The following is a 25,960-nucleotide window of genomic DNA, read 5'->3' on the forward strand; positions in this document are numbered from 1 at the left end:
ATTAAAATAAAACATATTTCATTTCTTTATGCCATAAGTTTGATGCCTTTAAAAATGAAATACAATCAACTTTATCAATATTTATCACTTTTACATATTGGTTAAATCAAAGATGAATGTTAACAAGTTCTTCTGCAAGACGTAATTTCTAACTAGTATTTTAAACTTTCAATCCATGAAATATGAAAGTTTGTAATCACTTTATTTAATACACAAGTGAAAAATATTTTCCATGAATGGAAAACAACCAAAGCAAATATACTTATGTACTCCTTTAAGGTTACTATGTGGATCTCAAAGTTTATACTTTTTTTTATATTCTAGAGAACAGCTGGCATGTGCAGTATTTCTTATGTTGCCTTCTGGCAGAATGATTAATGTAAATAACATAGAATATTATATACCATCTTGAGAAAGGAATAGTTAGAACACTGAACTCCAGTTCTGCAAATCTCCAAAATGAAAATCTTTCTGAGTCTTTAAGAAAGACATTCACTATAAATGTAGGAGAGCTGACCTGTCTTCTGGGAGTTAGAAAACCTTTTGTCCTTTGTTTAATATTCCTCTTCCATGCATTCATGCAAAGCTTTCAGATGGAGTTGTTCTCTTTTTCAAAGGGTTTGACTTGGGCACAATTAATCACCACTGTGATAAAGCAATTAGAGGTACTCATAATTAGGACCAAACCAAATGTAAGTAATCAGAAAATTAAGGGGAAAGTACCATTATGATAGGATTGTGTTTTCTTTAATGACCTTCTGGCTGAGAAGGACATTCTCATATCAGTGCATAGGGACTTGGGTGCACAATGCATTAACCATACCTGGAGACCAGCAAGGAAATATTTTCTTCAAATGATAAGAATACACCGTAGCATCATTTAGTATCATTGATTTCTCAATGATGGTACCCCCAAACAAATGACTATTAATGACTAGTCAGTTGGAAGTTCCATGTCTGCACAAATTAAAGTCAATTCTATAAAAGTATTGAGCATCTATTAAGGCAGTGATGGCGTGTGGGCCATCACTCCTTGGGTGAGAAGTGAATAGTTAAACTGCAGGGCAAAAGTCAGTGGTTAAACTGAGGGTCAAAAACACACAGGCTCTGTGAGGAGAAAATGTTTAAACTTCAGGCAAATGCATACAGGTTCTGTGAGAAATAAACGGTTAAAAAACAAGAAGTTTAGGTTGGTGAAGCATGTGTCTGCCCATTGTCTTTTCCCTTTCCCCAAGAAAAACTGCCCAGCCTTGTGACAGCTTGTTCTGGGAGTCTCTCTAATGCTGGGTGCTCTCAGTTGAGATAGTCCCTCTGGGCCTCTCGGTGATTGAACTAAGTCTTTTCTCTGAGTAATCATTGATCCTTTATGGTGCCACGGTCACATACTGCATCAATGGTGAACCTTTTAGAGCTTTCAATGATACAAGAAGCCTACTGCAGCATGTGTGCATAAAGAGAACACTCTGGAAGTCACAAACAGGACATGATCCTGAGTTTCAAGAAGCATACGATATAGTGAGAGGCCAAAGACATATATGCAATTATCTGTGTTTCCCCCTCCCCAAGAAAACATGTGAGTACATTCATGTACAAGCAAATTGGGAAAATTTTTCAGCATGTGAATGATGCAAGAATATGAAAATGGTATTTTAGGTCCTAAATTTTACTCAGATGTAAATGCTATAGTTGGAACTTTATGTCCTGTCTCCAAATCTATACTCTTGACTTCACATTAAGATACAGAAATCTGTTATATAATTGAGAGAATGAAAAACATCTAATGACTCCCCAAAGCTGTATTTGCCGAGCCCCATACAGCAAGCTGTCTGTGAATGTTTATTTAATGTTGTATGCAGGGCTTGTATTTTTTCTGCCACAGTTAAGCATGTCTACATTTAAGAGGAGCAATATATGTGTATACATATGTGCAAGTATATGTGTTTGTGTATATATACAGACATGTATATATGCATGCATATGTGTGTATGCATACATTTATGTATATATATATATAAATATTTCATATAACTTCATGAACACCAAAAATAATTGGGAATAATCTCAGCAAAACCTGTCCCCCAAACCCCTCTCCAAATTATAATAATCCAGAAGAATCACCAAGGATCATGGAAACATAATCTAATAATTTAGATGTTGACTGAAATAAATAGTACAGTCTTACTTTGGATTAGTGCTATGCGTTAAAGATCTCAAGGTTAATACAGTGTCAGTGGAAAAATAAAACCTGGACTTTTTTTAACTGAATGGATTTTAAGCAATAATTTTTTCAAAAGGAGAAAATACAACGTATAGAAACAAGCATACTCTCCCATCTATACTTTCATCATATTAGGCAAGAAATTTTTTAGGGAGAAACTACTTTGTGATTCTTAAACCTTCCTAAGCTTCTCTGGAAATTACCCCCACGCGCACACACACACAGCTGTGTGAGATTCTGTTAGATGTAGTTTTGTTTATGTGGGCCCAAATAATTTCCTCCTGCTTTTTCTCTGCAGGCTGCCCCAAGTCTCCATTTCTGTTAATGATCTATTGCTTCTGTCTGATTCAGTACAGCCCACTGGCTATGGAAATGGCAAGTCTCAGCAGGAGACAACAAAATGGTCAGCAAACAGGGCTGAGCCATGTCATTTTCCTCAAATACTTTCCCAGGAATAAAATGACAAGCTTTAAAATGTTGTCTTCTGCTCAGGGCAAAGATTTCTTTATTAAACAAAAGTGAATGTCCCCTAGTTTCCATTCAAACCACAGTTTAAAGTATGTCACTTGAAAAACTTTTATTGTAAAAATAATTTAATACCTAACATTTCCCTTATAATTCATTTCTCTGTCTGTCTCTCACTTCTACCTTTGGGTCCAAATCTGAGGTGGGCCAGTTACTAACTGGTGAGATCATAAGCAAGTCACTTTATCCCTTTTTCTCTACCAAAAAGAGCTTAACTATATTACAGACACAACGTAAATTCAAGTTAAATGATTAGCAATAAATTACCAATCAGTCACATAAATTTCTCAAGCTGATTAGTAACTTTTCAGTACTGACAATAGTTTCATCTACAGTAATCTAATTCTTCATAAAAATTATATAGCTTAGCTGTGAACCTAGTGAAACTAAGCACAGAATAGAGATAATAGGTACCAACTCAAAGGACCAGGCCTGGGTGTTTTATATTTAGAAAGACCCAACAATGACTTCCAGAAGATTAAATACTGTCTAAATTCTGGATTGGGTTTTTACATTCAGTCCACCTAAATGTAATCTCAACGGAGGATACAGTTGATCTCACTATGCATTATTAAATAGTTACTGAGTTTTATCTCCTATGTGACTACAATTCTAAAAGTATAATTTAAAATGTCATTGAACTATCCTTATGGATTAAAGATGCAATTAAAATAGCCATTGATATTATCATTTGCCTTTGTATTTAGGTAGAACTCATAGACTTCCCACTTACAAAATTAAAAAAAATTAAAAAAGAATTTTCTATCTCTTTGGGTCATTTCTACCCTTGGTCTAATCTCTACACCAGACAAAATTTACTAAATCATTGTCTCAGCCTAAAATGAAGTATAAGAGTGGATTATTCAGAGTATTTTTCTGGTGACCTAAAGGGTCACCTGCATTTTTTATATCTTTAGCAATGAGGAAAAGAGTTGTTTGGACCAGACAATTCCTGCAGCAGTTACCCAATCCCATGGGAATTTGACTAGGCTCTTCTGTGTGGGTAATCTAACCACTGCTTATGTATTTTATTCAGAGAACAATAAATGTTTCAATAATTTCACTAATGCTTTCAAGTGTTTTATTTTTCTCAACAGAGATAAAGCAAAATGATATGACATTTTTTTCTGAGGGGTCTATTACGTTGTCATCAAATAGCATTGTCCCATGAATTCCTTCCCTTGCAATCATAAATCATCAGTTCCTGAACTGGCAAGTGTCTGGTAAGTGATATTCACACAGAGTGAGCACACAGTAATAAACACAGCTGGAGACTGGGAGACCAGGAACATCTGACCTGCTCTTGGACTGCACACCTGCAGCTCCAACTCCTCCGCAGGGTCCCTGTGGCCTTCTTATTGTTGGTACCCACAGATTTTCTTATGGTCTTTAACTGGTGCAGGCTTACTCAGGTCAGTCAAAAGAAGAAAATAATTTGCGCATATGCATCAGCCATGAGATGCTGCTGGAAATCCAGCTCTTGAAATCAGTTCTTTCTTCCACAACTGTTTTCAGGAGACGAAGATGACAACTCCATTTTGCTTGATTCACAGAAAGTCAAATATTTGATTTTTATTTTCTTCTCTTTTTCTCATATGGATGGCTTGATTCTGAACATTTTCTCATCCTGTCCTTTCCCATGCAATTAGAAAAGCGGTATTTAACCACACGTGGGTGCAGGCAAAAATTTATGAAAGATTCTTCTGTGAGAATCTGTCTTTAACAAGTTAGCAAAATAGACTACAGATGGGACATTATAGTATAATAATTTTTCAATTTAGCTCTTATTGTATTTAGAGATTTAAAAGAAAAAACCTTCAAATAATTCTGCCTTGATTCTTTCAAGCCGTTTTCTCTAAGTATCTTTTGCAGAATACTTCTGTTCCAGGGTATTTACAGGTGTGTGCAAACAGCTCAGTTTAAGAGACAATACAAATTTTCCTGTACCTCCAATCCATTCTCAAACTCAAATAAACTCAAAAGGTCTTTGAAGTGCTGGACATTGAGTTTGGGGCCCATGGTTAAAGATGGTTCACTGGTGTCCCTCCATCCACATCAATCTAGTTGATCTGGGTAAAGGAACACGATGTCTACTGCCACTGAAGACTATTCTAAAGCAAGAGTGATACAACTCTGACACAGATTTGCAAATCTGTGCATCACCACAGAGGTATTAAAACCTACAAATACAAAAATTATTCACACTTGATACATAAGGTAACTTATGCTTTCCTAAGACCTTTGTCCATTTTTAAATTAGTAGTATAATTATCTTCTCCCTTACTTTAATCTCCAAATAACTCAATCACCTTTACTGCCATCTTACTTTTCTCATTGCTAAGACAAAATACCCAACACTCAAAGGAGGAAAGGTTTGTTGGCTCATGATTTGTAGAATTTTCTGTTCACAGTTAGCTGGTTCCTAGGCAGGGTGGCATGGCAGAGGGGCATGGCAGAGGAGAAAAGCTAATGATGGGCAAATGGCAGCAACACAGCCAAGTTGTGAAGCAGCAGCAGCAGCAGCAGCAGCAGCAGCAGCAGGCTGCCTCTCCCGTTTATCCCAACCATGCTACCTGCCTTTAGGGTCGTGCCACCCACACCCAGGGTGGGCCTTCCCACTATCCACACCCAAAACTGTGCTAAAACAATCAGTGGACTAATTTTATAATCATACACCCTTAATCCCAGTATCACATCCTTAATCCCAGCATCACACACCCTAGATTCAGCCACCTCTGAAAAGCCCCACCTATGACTACATGAAGCTTTAGGGAGACATCTAGATACAAGCCACAACAGTACTTGAGAAAGAATGAAAGATGTTTTCATACCTTGCCAACAATAATCTTATCAGCATGTTCCCAAACAAAATCTGCCTAATCATGGATATATGGCTGCCCTTTTCTCTCTCCCCCAACCCCTAGCAAATGTGACATGCTAGGAGAAAGTATGTTTCAGAAAGAGGATACAATCTTCAAAGTACTCCCTCAGGGACCTATATAAACACTAGACTTTAAAAGTTGTGTATAGAGGAAGTAAACTAAATTTGTGATCACAACAAGTACTGACTGACTGGCCCCAGGCTGGGTGATTCAATTCCCTCCTCTTGTTTCTAAGCACTAGTCTCTGTCACAGCCAACTTCTCTTGCACACTGTGTGTTCAGTCTGTAGCATCTCATTTAATAGTATGTGTGGTACCTCAGCTAACCTAGGCATTGTGGGTACCAGCTCATCTAACATTTGCAGCAATCTGTGAGGTAAGACGTGCTACTGTCCCCATTTTGGGTTAAACAAATTGAGACATGGAAAGCTGAAATAAATTGCCTAAGTCCATATAATTAAGAACAGGGATTCAAGTCCAGGTACAACGGACTCAACAACCACTAGGGTATTCCATAAAACTGTCTTGGTCAGTTTCTTGTTGGTTTTCTCCACTCATAATAGGGATGCTGAGAAGCAAAATCGTGGCTCATTTTGTACCCCAGTACTTCCTCCTTGTCTCATGTATCTGATGTACATTAGAAACTCAGTAAATACTTACTGAACTTGAAGCTTAGAGCTTTGAGGTATAGTATATTGTCTCATTTTCTTAGTTTTTGGCCACCTGAGGTAAATACTTTTGTGACAAGAAAGTCCCTACTTACTAGGTTCAAATATGACTTCTTCAGTAGTAACCTCAAATCTTCCTCCTATCCACACCTCTCAGAGTGTTTCTCAGCAAATAATGGCAAAAGTTTATTCAGCAAATGAACTTATCAAAGTACATAAAAACGCAGAATGATGTGTATCTGCCACATATATACACACCACCATGAAAATCCCTCTAAGAAGCACTCCTTTCTGTTCTTGATGTGAAAAGATACCCGTGTAACATGATAGATGATGGATTTTGTGCAACATGCATGGAGAAATGCTATGTACTCTTCAATATATTGCTAACATAATTTATAGCAATGGCTCTACTTTCTAGATCTGAAATTCTGATTAACTGCTTAGTCCCATCTTAAAAACCCAATCAAGGAGGTGATAGAATCTGATACAAAGAATAATGGCACGTCCCTTTTGAGTCTAAAGGAAATTTTGACTCTGGAGTCCCTTTACAAGTTCTATTTTCCCTAGATGCTTCTAGGTTGATTATGAGAGCAGTCAGACAGCCCCTCTGGTTTTCAAGAGAATTTTCATTAGAATAAAAAAGACACATTGCTACTACCAAGTTTTGAATGTTTTGCTCTGAATTAACATATACTTTGAAATATATATCTATAAAGGAAACAATTTTTGTTGAATGAAAATTATCCTGTCTTTAACCTGAGATAGTATTACTAATGATGTTCCTAGATTTTAATATCTATAATGGTCCTGATGAGCATTAATGTGCTTCTTCAAAACCTGAGCATGACTCTAGATGCCCCGGCATACAGACAGACATACCAGCAGATGTTTATCAGATACTTTTGGACAATGGTTTCACTCTAAGCAGTTTTAGCTACACTATCTTCGTCAATCCTCACAACCTGCCTTTAGGGAAACATTTACCACTGCTTCCTCAATTTTAAAGATGAAGAACTCAAAGTTCAGAGAGAGCAAGAGATCATTCTATTTCACACAGTTAGTAAGTGAGAAAGCTGGAATGTGAATTCAAATTGGCTGGAGGTGAAAAATCCATGCACGTTGTGAATCTGCCTCCTCTCTCCCACGTGGAGAGCATGTGGATGAATACTGACTTGGGTACACAAGGGTAACTCAAGACCCTGGCTTCTGAGGTTCACTCTGACTTTACCTGGCTGGATTTATTCATTTGTTCATTTATTCACCAGTTATTCCTTAGAATCTGGTATACAAAAGACTCAAGTTTTACACTCTGAATATAATAATATTAGTACTGGTTCTGGCCCACTTCTGAAAGATATAGGAAGCTTACACTGAATGTGGTTGGCTCCAAGCTTTCCAGAGAAAATTTACATGAGTTATTTTTCCAGATTGTAGGCAGTGAACAGCCCTAATATCCCCTTCTGTTTTTATATACAATGAGTTAAGGCAGCAATGAATTTTTTAAATGACAGGTTTTAAACTTTCACAACTATATTCCTTCTTATACTCATGAATATGATTTTCATATGGCCTAAGTTAGCTCTGAATAATAAATTATGCTTTTCCCATCAAAATGAAATTTTAAGGCAACACAATGCCATGAAATAATGGTTTTCCATCAACTCTGTGTTCTTCAGTTTTTCAAGTTTCAGACTGGGGATTGTGATAAAAAATACATTCTTCAGATAATATAAAAAACAATAAGGTAATTTTTCACAAATCAAATCAAGATTCTCCAATGAAAGCAATTCTCTTAAGTATGAAATATTGACTTGGATAGAAAACAAAAGCTAGGGTGAGAGTGATGTCTGCTTCATTAAAATCCAGCAATGCAGAATGAACAGCACATCACAGGTGGGGGATCACACTGTTTACCTTGACAACGGTACAAACTGGACAACAGAAATTTCATGTCTCTTTTATAAACTATTTCAAAACTCCCAACTCATTCATGTACAGACAGTAAGCTAGGTCAGCTAGTAGAAGTTGTGAATTAACTTTTAACATTAAAAATATTTTCTGAAGTGTCAGTGCTGATATCTTATTGGAGGTGGAGATGTGGGAGAGGTGAAAACAGACTTCAAAATTTCTGCTTTTCTTTCCTATTCTTTCTTTGTAAATAAAAATACTTGAGTCCTTACTTTTGATTGTTTTACAGCTCAATTGATAAGGTGTGTTCCTTTTTGTTGTTCAAGAAAATTTAAAAGCAACTAATTTAAATATGCAAAATTATCTTGAGTTGTTCATACGTGAACTTAAAAGCCGTGCAACACAGGAAAATTAAGTAATTATGCCTCCAAGTTATTTACTGCAATTAAGCTCATTTATCATATGCAAATTAGTGCAAACTGGTCTCATTAGTTACTAAATTACTCAATATGAGCTGAACAATGTAGCACTCCAGTTTGTAATGAAAAATCCCTGTAGAGGCAAGCAGTATCAATTAAGCTAATTTGCATATGCAAATATATTCACTAACTTTCTCTTTTTCTATATTTAGTTTTACATTTTCTAGTATTCTGGCTCATAGGGAGACTAGAGGGTCACTACCTTTCTCTCCTTCCTTTATCACAATTAAAGAATTAACCCAGAATACCTTAACTATTGGAAACCATTTTATTTTATTTCAGCACTGATGTCCAGTGAAATGCCATTTTACCAACAGCCCTCAGAAATAATATGGTGCAACTTCCTAGAGATAATTATTCCTTTTATATTTTTATGTTGCAATAAAATAAATAAGGTTGAAAATTTACCTCATCAAAATAAAAAATGACACTGGAAGGTATCACTCTCACAGTAGATTCTTAAAAACTATTATTAAATGTAGGAGGAATGCTGGCTAGGCAGTATCTTAATAAAATAACGATCTTTAGTTTTGTATAGTCAGTTTTTGAGTCATTTTAGGCTTATGCACTTCTCTTTGCCCAGATGTCTCAATTATATTAGTCTACTTTTTAATTTCTTTTGCTGCATGAGATAACAGTAGTGTTACCACTCTCTACACAGACCTCAATGTTGTTAGAAGTAGCTGCTTTTGCTTATACTTGCCATGTATTTTCTCTACCAGAATCTTGCTCAGTCTTTACCACTGGCTGGTCTCTGACACCTGAGTGATGATATATCAGAAGTATCTGAGTAATAATGAGGAGCAAAATAAAAATAGATAATAAAAAGTAGGGTGACAGATCTTTTCCAAAGAGGGAGGGGATCAAGAGATAGAGGGAGCAGGACTGAAGGGGAAGGAAAAGGAGAGGAAAAAAAAATTAAGATGTATTATGTACATGTACCACCTCCCCACAAAGAATGTATAAATAACCTACTACAACCATGTACTAAAAAGAGCACAAAAATAAGATATACGTAAGACACTATTATTTTAATTTTCTTATTACATCAATCACACTTTTTAAAAAATTATGGTAGAAAATCAAGACCAAAATATTATATGCACCAACTAAATCATGATTCCAGCATATATGCTCTTAATCAAGCTTCAAATGTGACTAACAATAGAAATGTGAAAATTTAAATGTAAATCTTCACCTGATTTACTTCTATATCTGATCCATAAAAGCCTCTGGAAAACACAAGGCCATGTTTTATTTGAGGCATGACTCTGTCGTGCTTTGCATTCTATGGCTGAATGTGTTAAGAAGGGTGGGGGGAGAAAAAAAAGTAAGAGTTCATTGAGGTCCATGATATCACTTATTTCATCCACATAAATCTCGGTTAACAAATAGAAAATAGCTACATTTGGCATTTTTAGAAGATATGTAACTTATTGAAAATGTTCTGCTAAGATTGTCACCACAAGCCATACCTGGGAGAATGTTATTAATAAATTATCCTTGCAAAAGCAATTATTGCCCTTGCTATGGTGGGGAAGACAGGCAACCATACAACCATTCTACCGAGCCTTTTCTGATCCAGTCTCAGTCAGACAACCTGAGGTGCTATGATCAGAAAATGTTCTTGGAGGTTTTGGTTTATTCTTTCTTCTTGTTTTATGGTCTCTCTCAAGGGATCCATTCTGTGGGCTTCTTTTTTTGTTTGGAGGTTGGATGTTCTAAGAGTGATGCAAAAATTTGCTCATAGCTAAAATAATGAAACCAATGACATAGACATAGGAGGGTTCATGTAATACAGGCAACCTCAAAACTGATACATGGATACCACCACTATTACCTCTATTTAGGGTATTTCTTGTAGAACATTCTTTTCATTTTCCCAAGACTTAATTTAAATAATAAATGCCTTTCTGTATCATTTATGTACAAATAAGTTAGTACTTATGATTTTATTCACCCTATTCAAAAAATCTTTTTTATGATCCAAAACAAGGTATGGACAAAAATTATTCTTTAATCACTCTATAAGTACTTAACAGTTCTCCATAATGACGTGAATTATATAGTGTCATTTATATATGTTAATAATAGATATAATGTGCTGATGATAAATTCAGAACAGATAGACATAATGTGCTGATGATAAATTCAGAACGGAAACCTTTAAAATCTTCCCCATGCTAGGTTTGATTTGATTTGATTGTTTTAACATCTGTGAAATGAGCTGGGCAGCCCTACTGTGGAATATAGGAAAATAATACTACAACTTTACATAACAATTACATAAACATTATTTACGGAGTGAAAAAGCAATCCCTTCTGCTAAGGGCATACAAGCAATTAAAGCACTCCATTCATAAGTCTGGCACCTGAGGGAAAGCATTTTAATAGTTAACTTTATGACTTGCAATGATGAAATTTGTTATCATTTTGTGTTTCCTTAACGTCAGTAAGGTAAAATACGAATGTTGTATCTAGTACCTAAACTAGGAATGTAAAAACGAACACACTCATAGTTTTGCATGCTAAGGAAATCACGAAGCAGGAACAATAAAGCCCCAAGAAGAATTTCTAAAGCAGGAACCAAATCTGTGCTTAGTCATATGAACTACAAGGAAAGATCTCACATAATGGCTTCGCTAAAGTTCTTGGATTTTTAGTTAGTCTGCTACAAAATGTGTACTTCCCAATCTTGTCCCTTTCCTCCCCATTCTTCACCTAACTTTTTACAGTTAGAGAATATAATGAACTACAATGTCCAGGCTCAGGCCCTATAGGTACAAGTCACACCTCTGAGGATGCAATCTCACATCTCTTGAACCCTCACCTGTCCTGCAGAAGATGCCTCTGTCCTAATATTCATGCTTGAAATAGCTTCAGGGTCACTGGGATTACATTACTGGTCACGGTCAGTGATATATGAATGCTATATGAATGGTGGCCTCTGAGTTGTGTACTATATAACCCTGGCCTTTTGCCTTGCTTATGCATCCTGGTATTGAACTATCAGACTGAGAACTGGCTTTGTCAGAGTTGATTTTACACTGATGGAATCAGCATAAAGTTTAGTTTCCCCACTTCTCAGTGGAAATGTCAGCTAATTCTAAGAGATATCACTGAGCCGGTGTGGCAGCGCATGCCTATAATCCCAGCACTTGGGAGGCTGAGGCAGAAGGATCCTTCAGAGTTTGAGGCCAGCCTGGGCTATAAAGTGAGTTCAAGGCCAGCCTGAACTGCATAGTGAGACCCTGTGAGACCTGTCTCAAAAAGAAAAACAAAAAAAGAGATATCACCAAATTTCCTTAATTTTCTTAAAAAGGCATGTGGTTAGATACACAAAACAAAAAAATGCATAATCCAGTTACAGGATAGAAGCACCAAAAATTAAGAAGTCCATCCTCACCCTTATCCTGACCCCTCTCTGTCCAGGGCTTGGTCTGTGTTTCTGTGAGACAGCAGCGGGGGCACAGGAAGGACGGAAGTTGGGCACCTTGGGCAGGGGAGTCACAGGCTCTGCTGAATCTCATGCTGCTGTTCTGAACTGACCTTTCATTTACCTTCCAACTGTAGTTTCTTAATCCTATTGACTCAGCTATATTTTCATTCTTTTCTCTCAGTATCATTGTCTTTTGGGGGAAATATTTTAATCTAGTGTTAGCATTCTGGGTTCAATTTCAACTCGGTTACATGAACGGACTAATGAGTTTCAATTATTTAAGTTTTCTAAGTCTTAGCTTACTCCATTTGAAAACATATGTAATCACAGTACCTATCTCCTATGTATATATTGTAAATACTCAGTGAGGACATAGGAAAAGAACTTAGCATGGTATATGAAACACAGGATTTAGTAAAATTTCAATAAACTTATGCTAACACCCATCTGAGTGGGCTTTTCTAATTAAAACACACATACAGACACATACACACACACCAATTGGAATTTGAATTAAAAATGCAAATTTTCATATATAATCAAAATACCAAATAGCAAGGAAATGGTTAAAGAACTTATGAAACACCCACATTATGAGTGATATTGAGTCATTACTAATAGTGAAAATGACCAGAAGATATCGATTTTTAAAAGGCTGATTGCTAAACAGCACATAAATGGCCAATGGAGTTAGTTTTGCATTTATCTTCTAACACAAAATGTTTAGCCCTGTTAATTGCTAACATGCAAACATACTTTTTCAATATGAAAAGCACAATTTCCTTGACACTATTTTCTCATCTCTCACACTCCTTTTAGCACAAACATGCAGAATCTTCTTTCTCCTCCACCTCTAGCACTTGTTAGTTTTGTCTTCTGCACTTTTTATTGCAACGATTCCAATTGATAAACCTATGATGTAGCCTCAGTATTTGAAATATTTATCCCCAGCTCCTCTGAGATTATTAATACTCCATCCTCTAGCAAAATCCACTCCTATGGTTTCCTTCTCCACCTTGCCTTCTCCTTCTCCTCATCTTCTGCTGAACTTTTCGGTGCTAACCTTCCCCAGGGTGGCCTCTCTCTAACCCTCTCTGCCCAACATCATTGCCGTGAGTCTTTGCTGCTTCATTTGAACTATCACTCATCTAAACACCAGCGATTAGTAATTCACAGCCCCATCCTCAGTCCTACCTCACAATTGCCTAATGCAGAGCCTTGCTATTACTCCATCGTACTTGACTAGTGTAATATTCCTCACTTAATGAGGCCATTTGGTTCCTCTTTTCCCCAAACAAATGCAAGCTGGTTAAAGACAGAAGTCACATCAAGCAAACTGTGTGTCCCTACTAAGTATCTGAAGCATTTGGAGGACAGCAAATGACTATAACTGTGAAGTTGGAGACCCTACCAAAACTTCGCTGACCACACAGATTTTATCAAATATTTACAAGGAAGGGAGGATAGGACTGAGTGAAGGGAAGGAGAACTCATCTCCAGCCTCCATGAATCAATTAGATTCTACAACAGACTTTCTTGAAACAAAACATAGAAATCATCTAATCTTTACAGAACACTAGGATCCTGCTGAATGTGGTGCAGACATGAGCTTCTGGGCTCATGGATTTCTCTGCTAATTAAGTATGACAATTAAGTAGATAACTTATAGGAGGCTTCTCTTCTCCTACTACCCAATCCTCCCTTGCCCACATGCTTTTTTATTTAAAAGAATAAGATATTAGGCTGCATGTTCCATACAGATATTACATAGTTCTTCCACCTCATAACCATTTGTGTTAAAATCAAATGACACAAAAAATTCTAGTTTCTATGGCAATTTCAAGATTATACAACTCCACAATATTTGGAAGTCTTACTTAAAAGCCTATCTACCAATCTACTGATATATTCCCCTAAAGCTAATAGTTATCCATATGTTTCCTTAAAGTCAACAGGTTTTTTTTGTTTGTTTTTTTTCTGGTACCGGGAATCGAACTCACAACCTTGTGCTTGCCAGGCAGGCGCTATGCTGCTGAGCTAAAACCCCAGCCCAACCCAACAGTTTTGAACTTATTCCAAATGCGGCCAATTACATTTGAGAGTGTTTTTTTTTTTTTCCCTTTGCATTTTCTTATTAGTATATGTTTGCAGGGACATAATAACTACATTTATCATGGGGAGTTCGTACACATACAGGACATATCTTAATTCATTTTATATCCTCTATTTATATCCTCTATTCCCTGACTCCAACTCATGTTCCCTTTCCTAGCTGTAAAAGATTTACCTTCCTGTTCCCTATTATCTTTTATTTTGTTCTTTAATTTATTTATACTTTGATTTTCTTATATAAGAAAAAGCATGAGATATTTAAACTTTTCATTTATTTCACTTAATATTACAGTCTCAAAGTGGATCATTTTCTGCCAAATGACTGAAACATCCTTCTTTATGGCACAGTAGTACTCCATTATGTATAAATGCCTCATTTCTATATCCATTCATCTGCTGACAGACATACAGGTCATTTCTAAGGTTCATTTATTACAAGTTGTGTTAAATAACATGGGGCACGCATGTATGACTGTAATATTATGCCTTTAACTCTTTCAGGAATATGCCCAGAAAGGGAAGAACAGCCTGGTTAAATGGAATTTATAATTGTAGTTTTTTTAAAAAGCTACGTACTAGTTTCCATAGGGGAATGTTCTTGTATGAAAGGTTTTTTAAAAAAATTCTCTTCAATTTGTACCTGTTGCTCTTTTTTTCTATACTCTGAAGGCAAACAGAATCCACCTAATGTTTTTCTTAATATTTTAAATGTCTTCAAGAATATATTAAGTCACATGTTTTCCAAATTAAATCCCCCCTGTCTGTTTGCCATTTCTCAGGTGCCAGGATTTCTCTCTTGCCGGTGCTGTTATTCTCCCCCACATGACACCCAGCTGTCTGGGCTTCTCTGAGAGTGTGGCACCTAAGCAGAGTGCGACCAGTGCAAAATGAAGAAGAGCTGGCAGCCTCTGTCTAGGTCCTCTGTTCTCCCAGTGAAGCACAGTGTTAAACGGGCACTTGAGACAGCTAATCTATATTATATTTTGATACTGAGCCGCATTCAATTTAAACTCTTTAAGTTCTGTCAGGTTTAAATTCTCCCAATTCCTAAGTCATCTTCCCCACACAACGTTAGAGTCATGATTTCCACAAAGAATCGAGAGGGCAATAATCTAGAGCTACTCTTGGGACACTTCTTTCACTGAATTTTAGGCAACGAGTGCTTCAGAACATAAACAGGAGTAGTTCTGAATCACACCAACCTCTGCAAAGTACAAGCAAACGATGAAGTGATTATGGAATTTTCCCTCAGTTTTTATTTTTTGTTAGTACACGGTTGCAGCACATGCCCTGTGAGGAGTCGGCACGTATACAAAACACACCTCAATAATTTTTTCATCCTCCCCCAGTCCTTTCCCCTCGCTCAACCTCTTGATCGCCTTTTCTTAGAAGAAAAAGCTATCTCCATTTCTCCTATTATTTATCTTTTATTTTGGTCTTTATTTATAATTTGGGTTTCTCAAAAAGAAATCATGCAATACTTAATCTGGTATGTCTGATTTATTTCACTTAACATGGTCTCAAGAGTCATCCATTTTTCTATGAATGACTCAAGTTCATCTTTCTTTAGGCCAGAGTAGTACTCCATCGTGCGTAAATACCACATTTTCTTTATCCATTCATCTGCTGATAGACATATAGGCCACTTACAAGCTATTATGAATTTTGCTGCTATAAACATGGATATATATCACTGTAATATGATGTCTTTAGCTCTTTTGGGAAATTATTGATTATTTAAATTTTAAAAATCATAACAGTAAAAAAAATCTTTGCCATTAATCACTTTTAAAATACTCCTTCTTGCTCAAAATGTTCCCCTTACGTCAAGCACACTTATCCCATCATTCTTGCCACTTTTTGAAGCAGTTCTGGAAGTCCTATTTTGTGAGCAACTTTATCCCATGTGCTCACAACTACAGTAAATGCTGCTGCTGAGTGCAATCCAACGGAAAGATAGGCTTGTCAAAACATTATAGTGTGTCCTTATCCACCAGATCTGGTACCGTGTGACTTCTGGCTGTTCCCCAAAGTCAATGTGACTGTGTTAGGTGAACCTTTTGAACTAGCTCAGGACAATGAGGTAGTCCCAAAACTGCAGCAAAAGAGATTCAGGAAAAAGGCCTTCTAGAATTAAGTCAGAGTGGCAAGAAGGGTAGGATAAATATGTTTGAAAGTGAGTGGGAGTGTTTTGAGGGGAATTTATGGCAATGTGCCTTTTATTGTAATAAAATTTTGTAAAATGTAAACTATTTCCTATAGTTTTCTATCACACCCCTTATATTACGGCCCCTACAAAATTTGATAATGGAGATTCCGAACAAAGTATGTAGAAGAAAGATGGACATAATTTTAAGATCTAGAAATATATCTCTTTCTGTATTCTTAAAATTGATCCTAGATTACTGCAAAGGCAAATTGGAATTTTATGTATTGATAGAATAACATCTCTCAAGGTAGGTTTCAAGAAACACCAGTTGTATGAGCTATTTTCACAGACACTAAAGGAAAATGACAAATGTAAAATAAACAAAAATAAAGACTTCTCAAAGCCTTACATTTGCAAATGTGAATTGTGACTTCTCAGATCTTAGGAAACATCAAAATTATCTCAGAAGGTTTTGAGTCTGATTCAGCAGATCCTGACAAGAATATATCTTGTGAATAACTCTTGGGTGATTCTCAAACTCCTAGTCAAACAACTGCTTTAGAGCACATGGGGGATTTGATCAGAGGAATTTTTCAGTGTATATCCCGTAGAGAATAATATGATAGATTTGAACTACTTTTTGACTAGTTAGAAAACAAAAGCACCACTGAGATTATTTTAAAACTCTGAGCTGAGAGCTTTCTGATGTTTATTTTTATTTAGCTACAAAGTTTATCTAAGAAAAACATAACCAACTTTTGCAAACACAATAAGCTGCCTAAATATTCAAAATATGGTCTCCTTCTCAAATTCCACGTAAAAATAACTTCCACAGTAAAGGGAGCTTTTATTGTGACAACATTTATCCTGAAAGCGGGAACCCTAGGACAGCTCCCCTCCAGTGAAGGTGGATGCGCTGAATCCAGGGCACAGCTTTAGGGGACAGCACTTTGAGTAAGTGAGATGCTGAGTTTGGGATGAATCCTCTGTAGGGCTAAGGAACTACAGTTTTATCTTAGCACACCGCATTTATTTGTCAAGCAAGTCACTGGAAAAAATATTATTATTGGTTTCCTTTATGTAAAAATAGACTCTAAAAATTTCATCCTAAGCAACTGTCTGATTGGGAGAAGCAAATATGATCGGAAGCACTTAACAAATACAAACTCAAGCAAAGAACTGAAGTTAGGCAACAAATAAAAACTGTCACAGTACTTTTGCAACAAAACTTGCTCTTCCAAAAACAATATGTAGCTCCAAAGACACACACATATATCCACTTACAAATACAGCACACAAACAACCACTCCGGGAACAGCCAGGTACTATACATTGCACATCAAATAAATAGTGCAACTCATCTAAATTATTACAGCACAGATAATACTTGCCCTCCCTTTCTCATTAATATTCTCTCAAAGGATGGCTTTCTAAAAAGAAAAAAAAAAAACACAAATTCATAAGAATTTCAGAATTCCAAGAAAAACAGCAAGAAATACATATTTGAAATTAAAAATATTTACAAATATTTAAAACATTTATAAAAAGAATAAACACATGAAGTTTTCTTGGTTACATAAAAGCAAATTTCTTTTTCTCTTAAAGATACCTGCAAAATGTGACTTCCCAAATGTGCTTCGAATACTTCAATGGCTAGTGCGCTGGGGCTTCTCCTTCGTTGTGCACCTATAACTTAAAAAAAAGAAAGAGAGAAAGAAAAGAAAGAAAAATAATTAAGTTGGAGTTCTGATTTCATAACATCAGCTTAATTTCTGTACAATTGCACCACTACCCAATCATGATATCAATAAGATCTGAAAGAAACGCTACCCAGTATTCATTTTGATTCTGAGTTATCAGAACATAAGCATAGATTAGGCTGAGTATTAACTTCTAGAAACATTAAAAAGGAAACCAAAACCCATACCCAGCTTTGAAAAATTCCTTTTGCTTTTCCTTGTATATTCAAGTAAAAACACAGATGTTCATATTCCTTGAAAATAAGTTAGTACATTTTTATATTAAGGTATTGATATTTTTAAGCATCTACAAACTACTTTTCACCCCAAAGAATCCTAAACTTGTCACATCTTCTAGGCTAAAGAAAAAATGAATAGGAGATTTATTATATTTTCTAATGTAATAACTATGACAGTTTAATAAAAGCAACAAATCGATAAGAGATTCTCATTAATGGCCATTTGTCCTAGTAAGACGTGTCCCACCATGGCTGGATTTCACAGTTGCTGAATATTCACACATAAGTACGCTACAGGACCTACAAGAAGCGCACGCGGACGCTTTGTCAGCTAGTCAGTGACTGTTCTTCCCCTAAGTTCCCCAACACCACCACTCTCCTACCGACCAGGGCTAATCCTTCCCTTCCAGACACGATCCACAAGCTCTGCCTTCAGAGACCTGCCACTCACAAAACCCCAACAACCCTTAACAAAATTGACCTCTTCAGGTGTGACACTTGGTAATCCAGAGATGAGGGTCTCCGCTTTTCAACTTTTTAAAACATGAGGTGGCAATTTCCTTTTAAACATATTCTTCCATTTTGTTTTATTTTTAATTCCAAGCATTGTAAATCTCTGTTTTCTGCACAATGATTTATAAAAGCAAAGACACACATCTTCTCTATATTTCCAACTAGTAAATTCTCCATATCCTCTTGCTTTTCTTGAAAATTTCTGTTACAAACCTGTGCTTTTTGAACCTAGACACTACTAATTGAAAACCACATTAAAATCCTCTATTTCTGACTTCTAAACATACTTTGAGCTAGCTGAAAAGAAAATTTCAGCAAAATTAAGGTGGGAGAATTTTGCTTCATTTCAGTTACTGAGTCTGTCTGTTGGAGCCATAATTTAACAGGGATTATAATATAAATACACTTATGATTTTTGTGCTGTTATAGTAGAAAGTTTACTACTGCAATGTCTGAAAGACAATTTGAAAATAGCCTGAGTGTTCAGTACTCTTATTTCTGGCAAAAGAAAATAAAAGAACATTTTTTCAGTGGAAAAAATTTATAAAATATAATTGAAAAGTGATTATTATTAAAGAACATTCCAGTAGGAAGAAACCTTGAGCTCTACTCCAGTATCCTTGTTTGCTTGAGAAGCAAAACATACAACTACAGTAGTAATTTTAAGACAGAAAAATCTGGTTTTTATCTTGAGGTTAATCTTTATTATAAATATAGACATAGGATTTAAAATATTTTAATATTCAAATATATTTAGGACAGCACTTCTGTGGATGTGTGTGCGCGTGTGCGTCTCTGATTAATTTCCTATTCTACCATGCACATTACTCCCTTCAAAACTCCTTTGGCATTTTTGATAATGCAGCTGTCTTGCTGAATACTGTTTTCAGTTTCTAGAGTGTTAATTGCACATTATGGTAGCTTGGTGTGAATGATCCCACATGAATAAAATCTGCAGCCTTTTTTTTTAAGATTATGGGGGTGGGTAGGTTTTGGGAGGGAAAGGGGGAACTGAAAGACTTCTAGACTGTCCACTCTCTTTTTGAGGCAGTAATTATGATTCAGAAAGATCATTATTAGCAGTTCATAATTTGGGGGGTACTTCAGGGCTCTCAATTACAAAGTTCAAAATACTAAACCACTATACCTCATTTAAAAATGTAGCAACTTTAGACAACATAAGCTATTCTACAAAAAACTGGATGAAGAGGAGGCCAAACAGCCTAGCCTATAAGGGACCCTAAAATATCACAGGAAATGTATGGAGGCATTTATTTACTACCAGGCCTAAAAGGCAAGCTTCAATAACCACAGATGGCAGCTCGAACGCCTTCTAGAAGCCCAGAAACAGTTGTCTTGAATAGCATGCAGGTGTTATTCAAGCCAGGTTGTTGTTGCCCTTCTTTTCTTGACTTTTCCCCACTAGGACCCAGGCTGCTCTCCAAATAAAATGTCTTCATCAGGCCTTGTATCTGAGAGTCCTACCTGCAGTTGTTCTTTGTTCTTTAAACCCTCTAGAAACCAAAGTGTGCATCCCCATACGTGCTAGCATAATATACAAGTGTCTTGTAAGTAGTTTCATGCTATTCTACTCAATGGCATTTTTATGGCTCTGGAACTTCTCTTGATTTATATGTTTTTCACTTATGCAGGTGATGTGGGGCTGTAATGACAGTTCCTAATTTTACAACCAACATAAATATGTTAAACAGGAGCCCATTATGCCCCTGGTAGGAGCCCAGCTTTAACACTGGCATTATTGGCAACTGAATAGATGTTAAATACATTCTTATCTTGCACTTAACCTATCATATTTGGTATTTTGAGAATTGAGACATTGATAACTCAGGAATGATGTAAACACAGTTACTTTGTTTCTCTATTTTAATCTTACTGTGTTTACAAAGGATCATTAATGCTTGAAGAAGACTTAAAGGGCATTTCCTCGTATGAGAATCATCCATTATGAAGCTCTTTTAGATTTCCCTATTTTCAAAATTGACTTCTTAAGCCTCTTTGATAGCCCAGATACAATACATATGCATTACTGTTCAAAAATTGCTGCTTCATCTCACTTGCTTATATAGTTCATCTTTTGTTCAATTAAAAGATGACTTTTTTAAACCTTAAAGAATACTAAATTACCCAACACACACACATACACATACACACACACATACACAACAATCCCAGGTAAATAAAAGATGTAATCCCTGATCTATGAAGATTATGTTACTACCTCACTGTCAGTGAGGAGAGCTACATAATTTGAACAGCTTATATAAACTGCTAAAAGGAAAAAATCAAACATAATAATTCAACTGAAAATTATATTCAATATTTGCTCTGTGCCTATTTGATGCTGAAAATCTGTACTACTATAAGGATTATTGACCCTAACAAACACTTTGAAGAAAAATTTTAACCAATTTAAAACAAAACCAGGCCCAGCATACAACTATCACCCGCAAGCACCACAATTCTACCATCATTTTTTACAAGAGTTAAAAACAAAGCACTTTAAGTGTTAAGAAACTTAAAACATAAAAAAATACAAAAAGAGAAAGATTTTTATTTTAAAAGGTCAATTAAGGAAATCTTGATCATCTCTTTTAGAAATCCAAAATAATCTGATGAATCATTAGGACTGCATTTGGCCTTCCTCTCAATAAAAAGTAGACGATACAGAAGGAAACCACAGTCTGAAAAATCAGTTTTACTCCTCAACAGTATCTAATTGGCCTTCCCTCTGAAACAGTGTTCTAATCTGAAGTCTTCAGCATAACCTCACAGGGTGGTCTCTGAGAATTAATTCTGCACAGTAAAAGACAATCCCTCTTTCAGAAATACACCGCACACGCCCAGTCAGCTTCCTGGCCAGTGCGCCGCTCCTCCGGGGATGCACAGACGTGAGGAAGGCTGAGGATTAGCACTCAGTGGGAATCTGACCTATTCAGGCAAAAGGTCAACTTGCCATGGAAGAACCCATTACAAAACAGAAAGAGGACAGCTCAGTGGACACACATAATGAAAGAGGAAAAGACATGAGCCCTCGTTGCCCGTGTCCTGCCTTGCCCTTTTCTCTCACGGCCCTCCCCATATCCTCAGCAGACAGTTCTCGGAGGGAAGGTAGCCCACAGGCCACAGGCGAGCAACAGAGGAGCTTGCTACTGAAGGGACTCCTTGGAAAAGATATTCCAAAGGGAAGACAAGTATGACACCGTGAGGCACCATTTTCAGTATTTTGTTTCACTAAGCAAAGCTATCACTGGCAGGTTGAGAGGATCATCTCAGAGGGGCTTTCTCAACTCCTAATACTCTGGGGAGCAGAAGGTGAGTGTCACCCTAAAGTCTTGCAGGTAGAATCTCCAGAATAGAGTCATCCACTCAGGAAAAAGGAAAGCTTTGTGGCAGCTTGCCTCTGATGGCTGCCCTCTGAATCCTTCACCCAAGGAGCAAGGATGTTTCCCACACTGAGCTTGTCAGAGGGAAGGCCAAAGGACGTGCTTAATGGAATCCCCAGACATCACTCCCTGGGCTTTAGCACTTGGGCTAAGCAAAGTCAGGGTCTGGGAAAGAATGGAGTGTAGAATGCTTAATGAGTCTTTCCATGGCTACGAAAGAAAAGAAAGGGGATTTCTCTTGAAGAATCTCAATTAACCTCCTCACTGTAGGGCTAAGGAAGCCCAGGAAGCTTTCTCAGGAAGGGGTCTCAGAAGTTTATGAGGTGTGTATTAATGTGCGTGTTTCCCCGTTGAAATCCACATTTCTATGTCTGCATGGAACATGGGACTAAATCTTCTGAACCTGGCCCTCACAGCCCTGCCTACTTCTTACGGTCATAAACTGCATCCTTTCAACCCTGAAGTCCTCAGCTGTTTGCGTGAGCATTCCACACAGGGATTTCAGTTTGGAGAAGAGATACGGGGCAGTGCTAGGTGTCGGCTTAGCCCCTATAGCAACACTGTAATTAAAACTGCGCCACGGAGAGCACTGGAATACCATTGGAAGCATACGGAGTTTTCATGTAATACAGCTTATAAATATCTGAAAACAAACAGAAAGAAGGATTTTTCAATGCATTTTCACCAAGATTAGCATCTGCTCTTTAAAATATAAGACAAGAGATAACCAGAAAAGAGAAACAGGGGTGAGCATTGTTGATCAGGCAGGTGAAGGCTGATTAAAAATGAATACAAGGGCAAAAAAGCGCCCTTCCTATATTCAGGAAAATACACATTGGGATTATTTTTATGTTCTTATTTAAAGGAGTTTTAAAATTAAAAATCCATTTTAGAACCTATTTTCTAGTACTACCACTATCTAGTATACCAATTTAGACAAAAAAGGTCTTTAAGAATATGAGTGAAGCTTTAGGCTGTCTTGTGTTGACTCAAAATTCCTTGATGCAACATTTATTTGAATTTCTCCCACAGTTTAAGTACGGACTGGATGTATCAGGAAAAATAATCAGGGATAATATGACTGTGAAAGTTTTAATACTCACAAATGCATGAATGAATTTTGGAAAAAAGAGACCACCACATCTTCTCTTCTAAAGATGTATATTTATACTGCTTCAACTACTAAAGAATTAAGGGGAAAGTTTGTAACATTCAATAGGGAGTGTTTATACTCCTCATCGTCTTAGTGATTAACTATCATTTACATGATTTTTGATAACCTGTCCTTGTAATATTATACACCAAAACAGCACAGTCCGCTAAATGAGAAACAGTACCCCAATATCACTGTAATAAGTGTTGGCAATATGTTATATTTGATTAGCAACAAAGTACAGGGGCTTCCTTTTATTGTTTTGTTTTGTTTTTTTGGTTTTTCTCCCGTACCGGGAACCGAACTCACGACGTTGTGCTTGCCAGGCAGGCGCTTTGCCGCTGAGCTAAATCCCCAGCCCGGGGCTTCCTTTTAGTACTAAGTTTCCATTTTAAAGATTTACTTTGCCCACCTCGCCTTTGTTTTCTGTGAAGGGAAATGAGAGTTCTGAGGCAGATATTTCTCAATCTGCAGCTGGCAAGAGAAGAAAATGGCCCTTCTCTAGCAATCTGGTAGTTAGTGTAGGAGCTACTGCATATCTCTCACATGGGCCACTTATAGGGCGATTAAGCTACTTTATGAGAGAACCTACACTTCCCCTTGAAACTGGAATTCCTAATAGTGGTTTAAAATGCTGTTGGAATCATAGTATCTGAGGGAATGAAGAAGCCTGGACAGTCAGTGTCCCTGAGGATGGACCCTCAAGAAAAAATCCATTCTTTTCTTCAGGTTCCCAGTCGACACAGGAAATATGTTGGGTTGTACACCCAACCACCTCAGTATGGAGAAGTTTTAAGGCTGAGACATTCACAAAATGACTTCAGAATGGAGTAGAGGAGAGTCTTTGAGTGCAGAGTCTTGAATTTTGTCTAACACAAGCTATGCAAGGTGATATATCCTAATTTTTTCTGGCTCAGGGTTATAGCAGCAAACACGTTGAGCTTTATTGTGGGACAGGCACTCTGTGGCTGGTCAAGTCCTGATGTTGACCGAGATACCATCCATTAACAAGGTTGGCCACGTGGTGAAAAGGTTCTACAGGCCATGCAAAATTGGCCTCATGGGCATTGCCTAGGCCTCCAGGCTGAATATGAGTGTATTCTTGATTTAAGAAGATACTCTTTTTATCCTTTTTCTCTACTTATTTCCTCAGTACTGGCTATTGAACCAAGGACTTTTGCACTCAACTATATTCTCAGCCCTCCTCACTTTATTTTTTTTACAGTTTGAGACAAGGCTTTACTAAGTCACTGAGTTTCCCAGGTAGGGCTTGATTTGCAGTCCTACTGTGGGAGCCTCCCAGAGTGCTGGGATTACGAGCATGCACCACCATGCCCAGCTAAGGTACTCACTTTCGGGTTCAGGTTCTAATCCAGGGCTGCTTGTTTTGTTCTTATTTCAATTCCTCTTCTCATGAGATCTTCTGCTACACTTCCTACTCTGAGTATAATACCATGTGCTTCATGAACTAAGCCACAATTCATAGAAAAATACCAAACACCCTCCAACTACACTCTCCAAGGATAAAATAGAGGACGGATTAGATATGGGACTTGAATACAGCACTAACTTTGCAAAGTTTAATATTTGTCTTTTATTTGGCAAAGACTTCCTTTGCCACAAATACACTAACTTTTTTTGAGTAGCGTCAATTTTTAATGAGGGTTAGATTTGGAATGCTCCCTTACAGGAGAAAAGGATTATTATACTTTCATTTTGCAAACTATCTTAAAATATTATATGCTGAGTGCTGCTTTCTGGCTGTGATCCACCCTGACCTTAGGGGTGCTCAGCAGCAGGACTATGCCCAGCATAAAGAAGTAGAGATTACCAGTAGTCAGTGCATGTCAGTTGCAGTGACTGGTGAAGAGAGGAGATCTACATCTGTTATACTGATTTTTTTTTTCAGGCTGATTCTTTCACTCCCAGCCCAAAGCTTTATGTTCTGACATTTGTACCATCTGCTGCAAATACTGAGGTAAGTCAGGCAAACCTTATTACTTCCAGTCTAATGCTCCATCCATCCGCCGAGCATCCCTAGCCCATTGATATGACAGGAAACTAAGAATCCTTGGCTCTGCAAGAAGCTGCTTATGTTTCTGTGGGAAAAAGAAGGCGATGTCTCTTGTCCTTTCTCTCTTCTCTCTCCTGTTTCATCACTCAAGCACTCAGTCATCCTCTCCCTCTATCCTTCTCCCTTCCTCTCCACCTTTTTTTCCCTCTAGCTTTTGGGCCACATCAATGCTTGGCAGAATGTTCAGTAACTTTCTTTCTGCCAAAGGAACAGTCGACATAAATAGTTTGTGAAACAGTGTGGGTTGGTCCAAAGGACACAAGGCTCTATTTATAACAGCACCTGCTTTTGAAGTTGCTCTGAGTATTTTCCAGAACTCAATGATTTCAAGCTATGGTATTATATTTATCCACCCAAAGTTCAGTGAAGGTCTATAATAAAAGATGCTAATGCCACTGATCTCAGTGCTAGAGATGTAAGCCAGTCTCTCATTTCCATGTCTAGATATGTTGGCAG

At 37.1% G+C, this 25,960-nt stretch overlaps 1 protein-coding gene across 1 annotated transcript in view; it reads right to left on the reverse strand.

The window, feature by feature from the left end:
- Npas3 (neuronal PAS domain protein 3) overlaps positions 1–25,960 on the reverse strand; it is an 840,673-nt gene that overhangs the window by 426,200 nt on the left and 388,513 nt on the right. The window contains exon 4 of the mRNA XM_005377169.2: positions 17,992–18,068. Coding sequence (XP_005377226.1) covers positions 17,992–18,068 — 77 coding nt within the window. The remainder of the gene's footprint in view (positions 1–17,991; positions 18,069–25,960) is intronic.

Source organism: Chinchilla lanigera, unplaced genomic scaffold (genome assembly GCF_000276665.1).
Source record: "Chinchilla lanigera isolate Chin_1 unplaced genomic scaffold, ChiLan1.0 scaffold00008, whole genome shotgun sequence".
Taxonomy (NCBI): domain Eukaryota; kingdom Metazoa; phylum Chordata; class Mammalia; order Rodentia; family Chinchillidae; genus Chinchilla; species Chinchilla lanigera.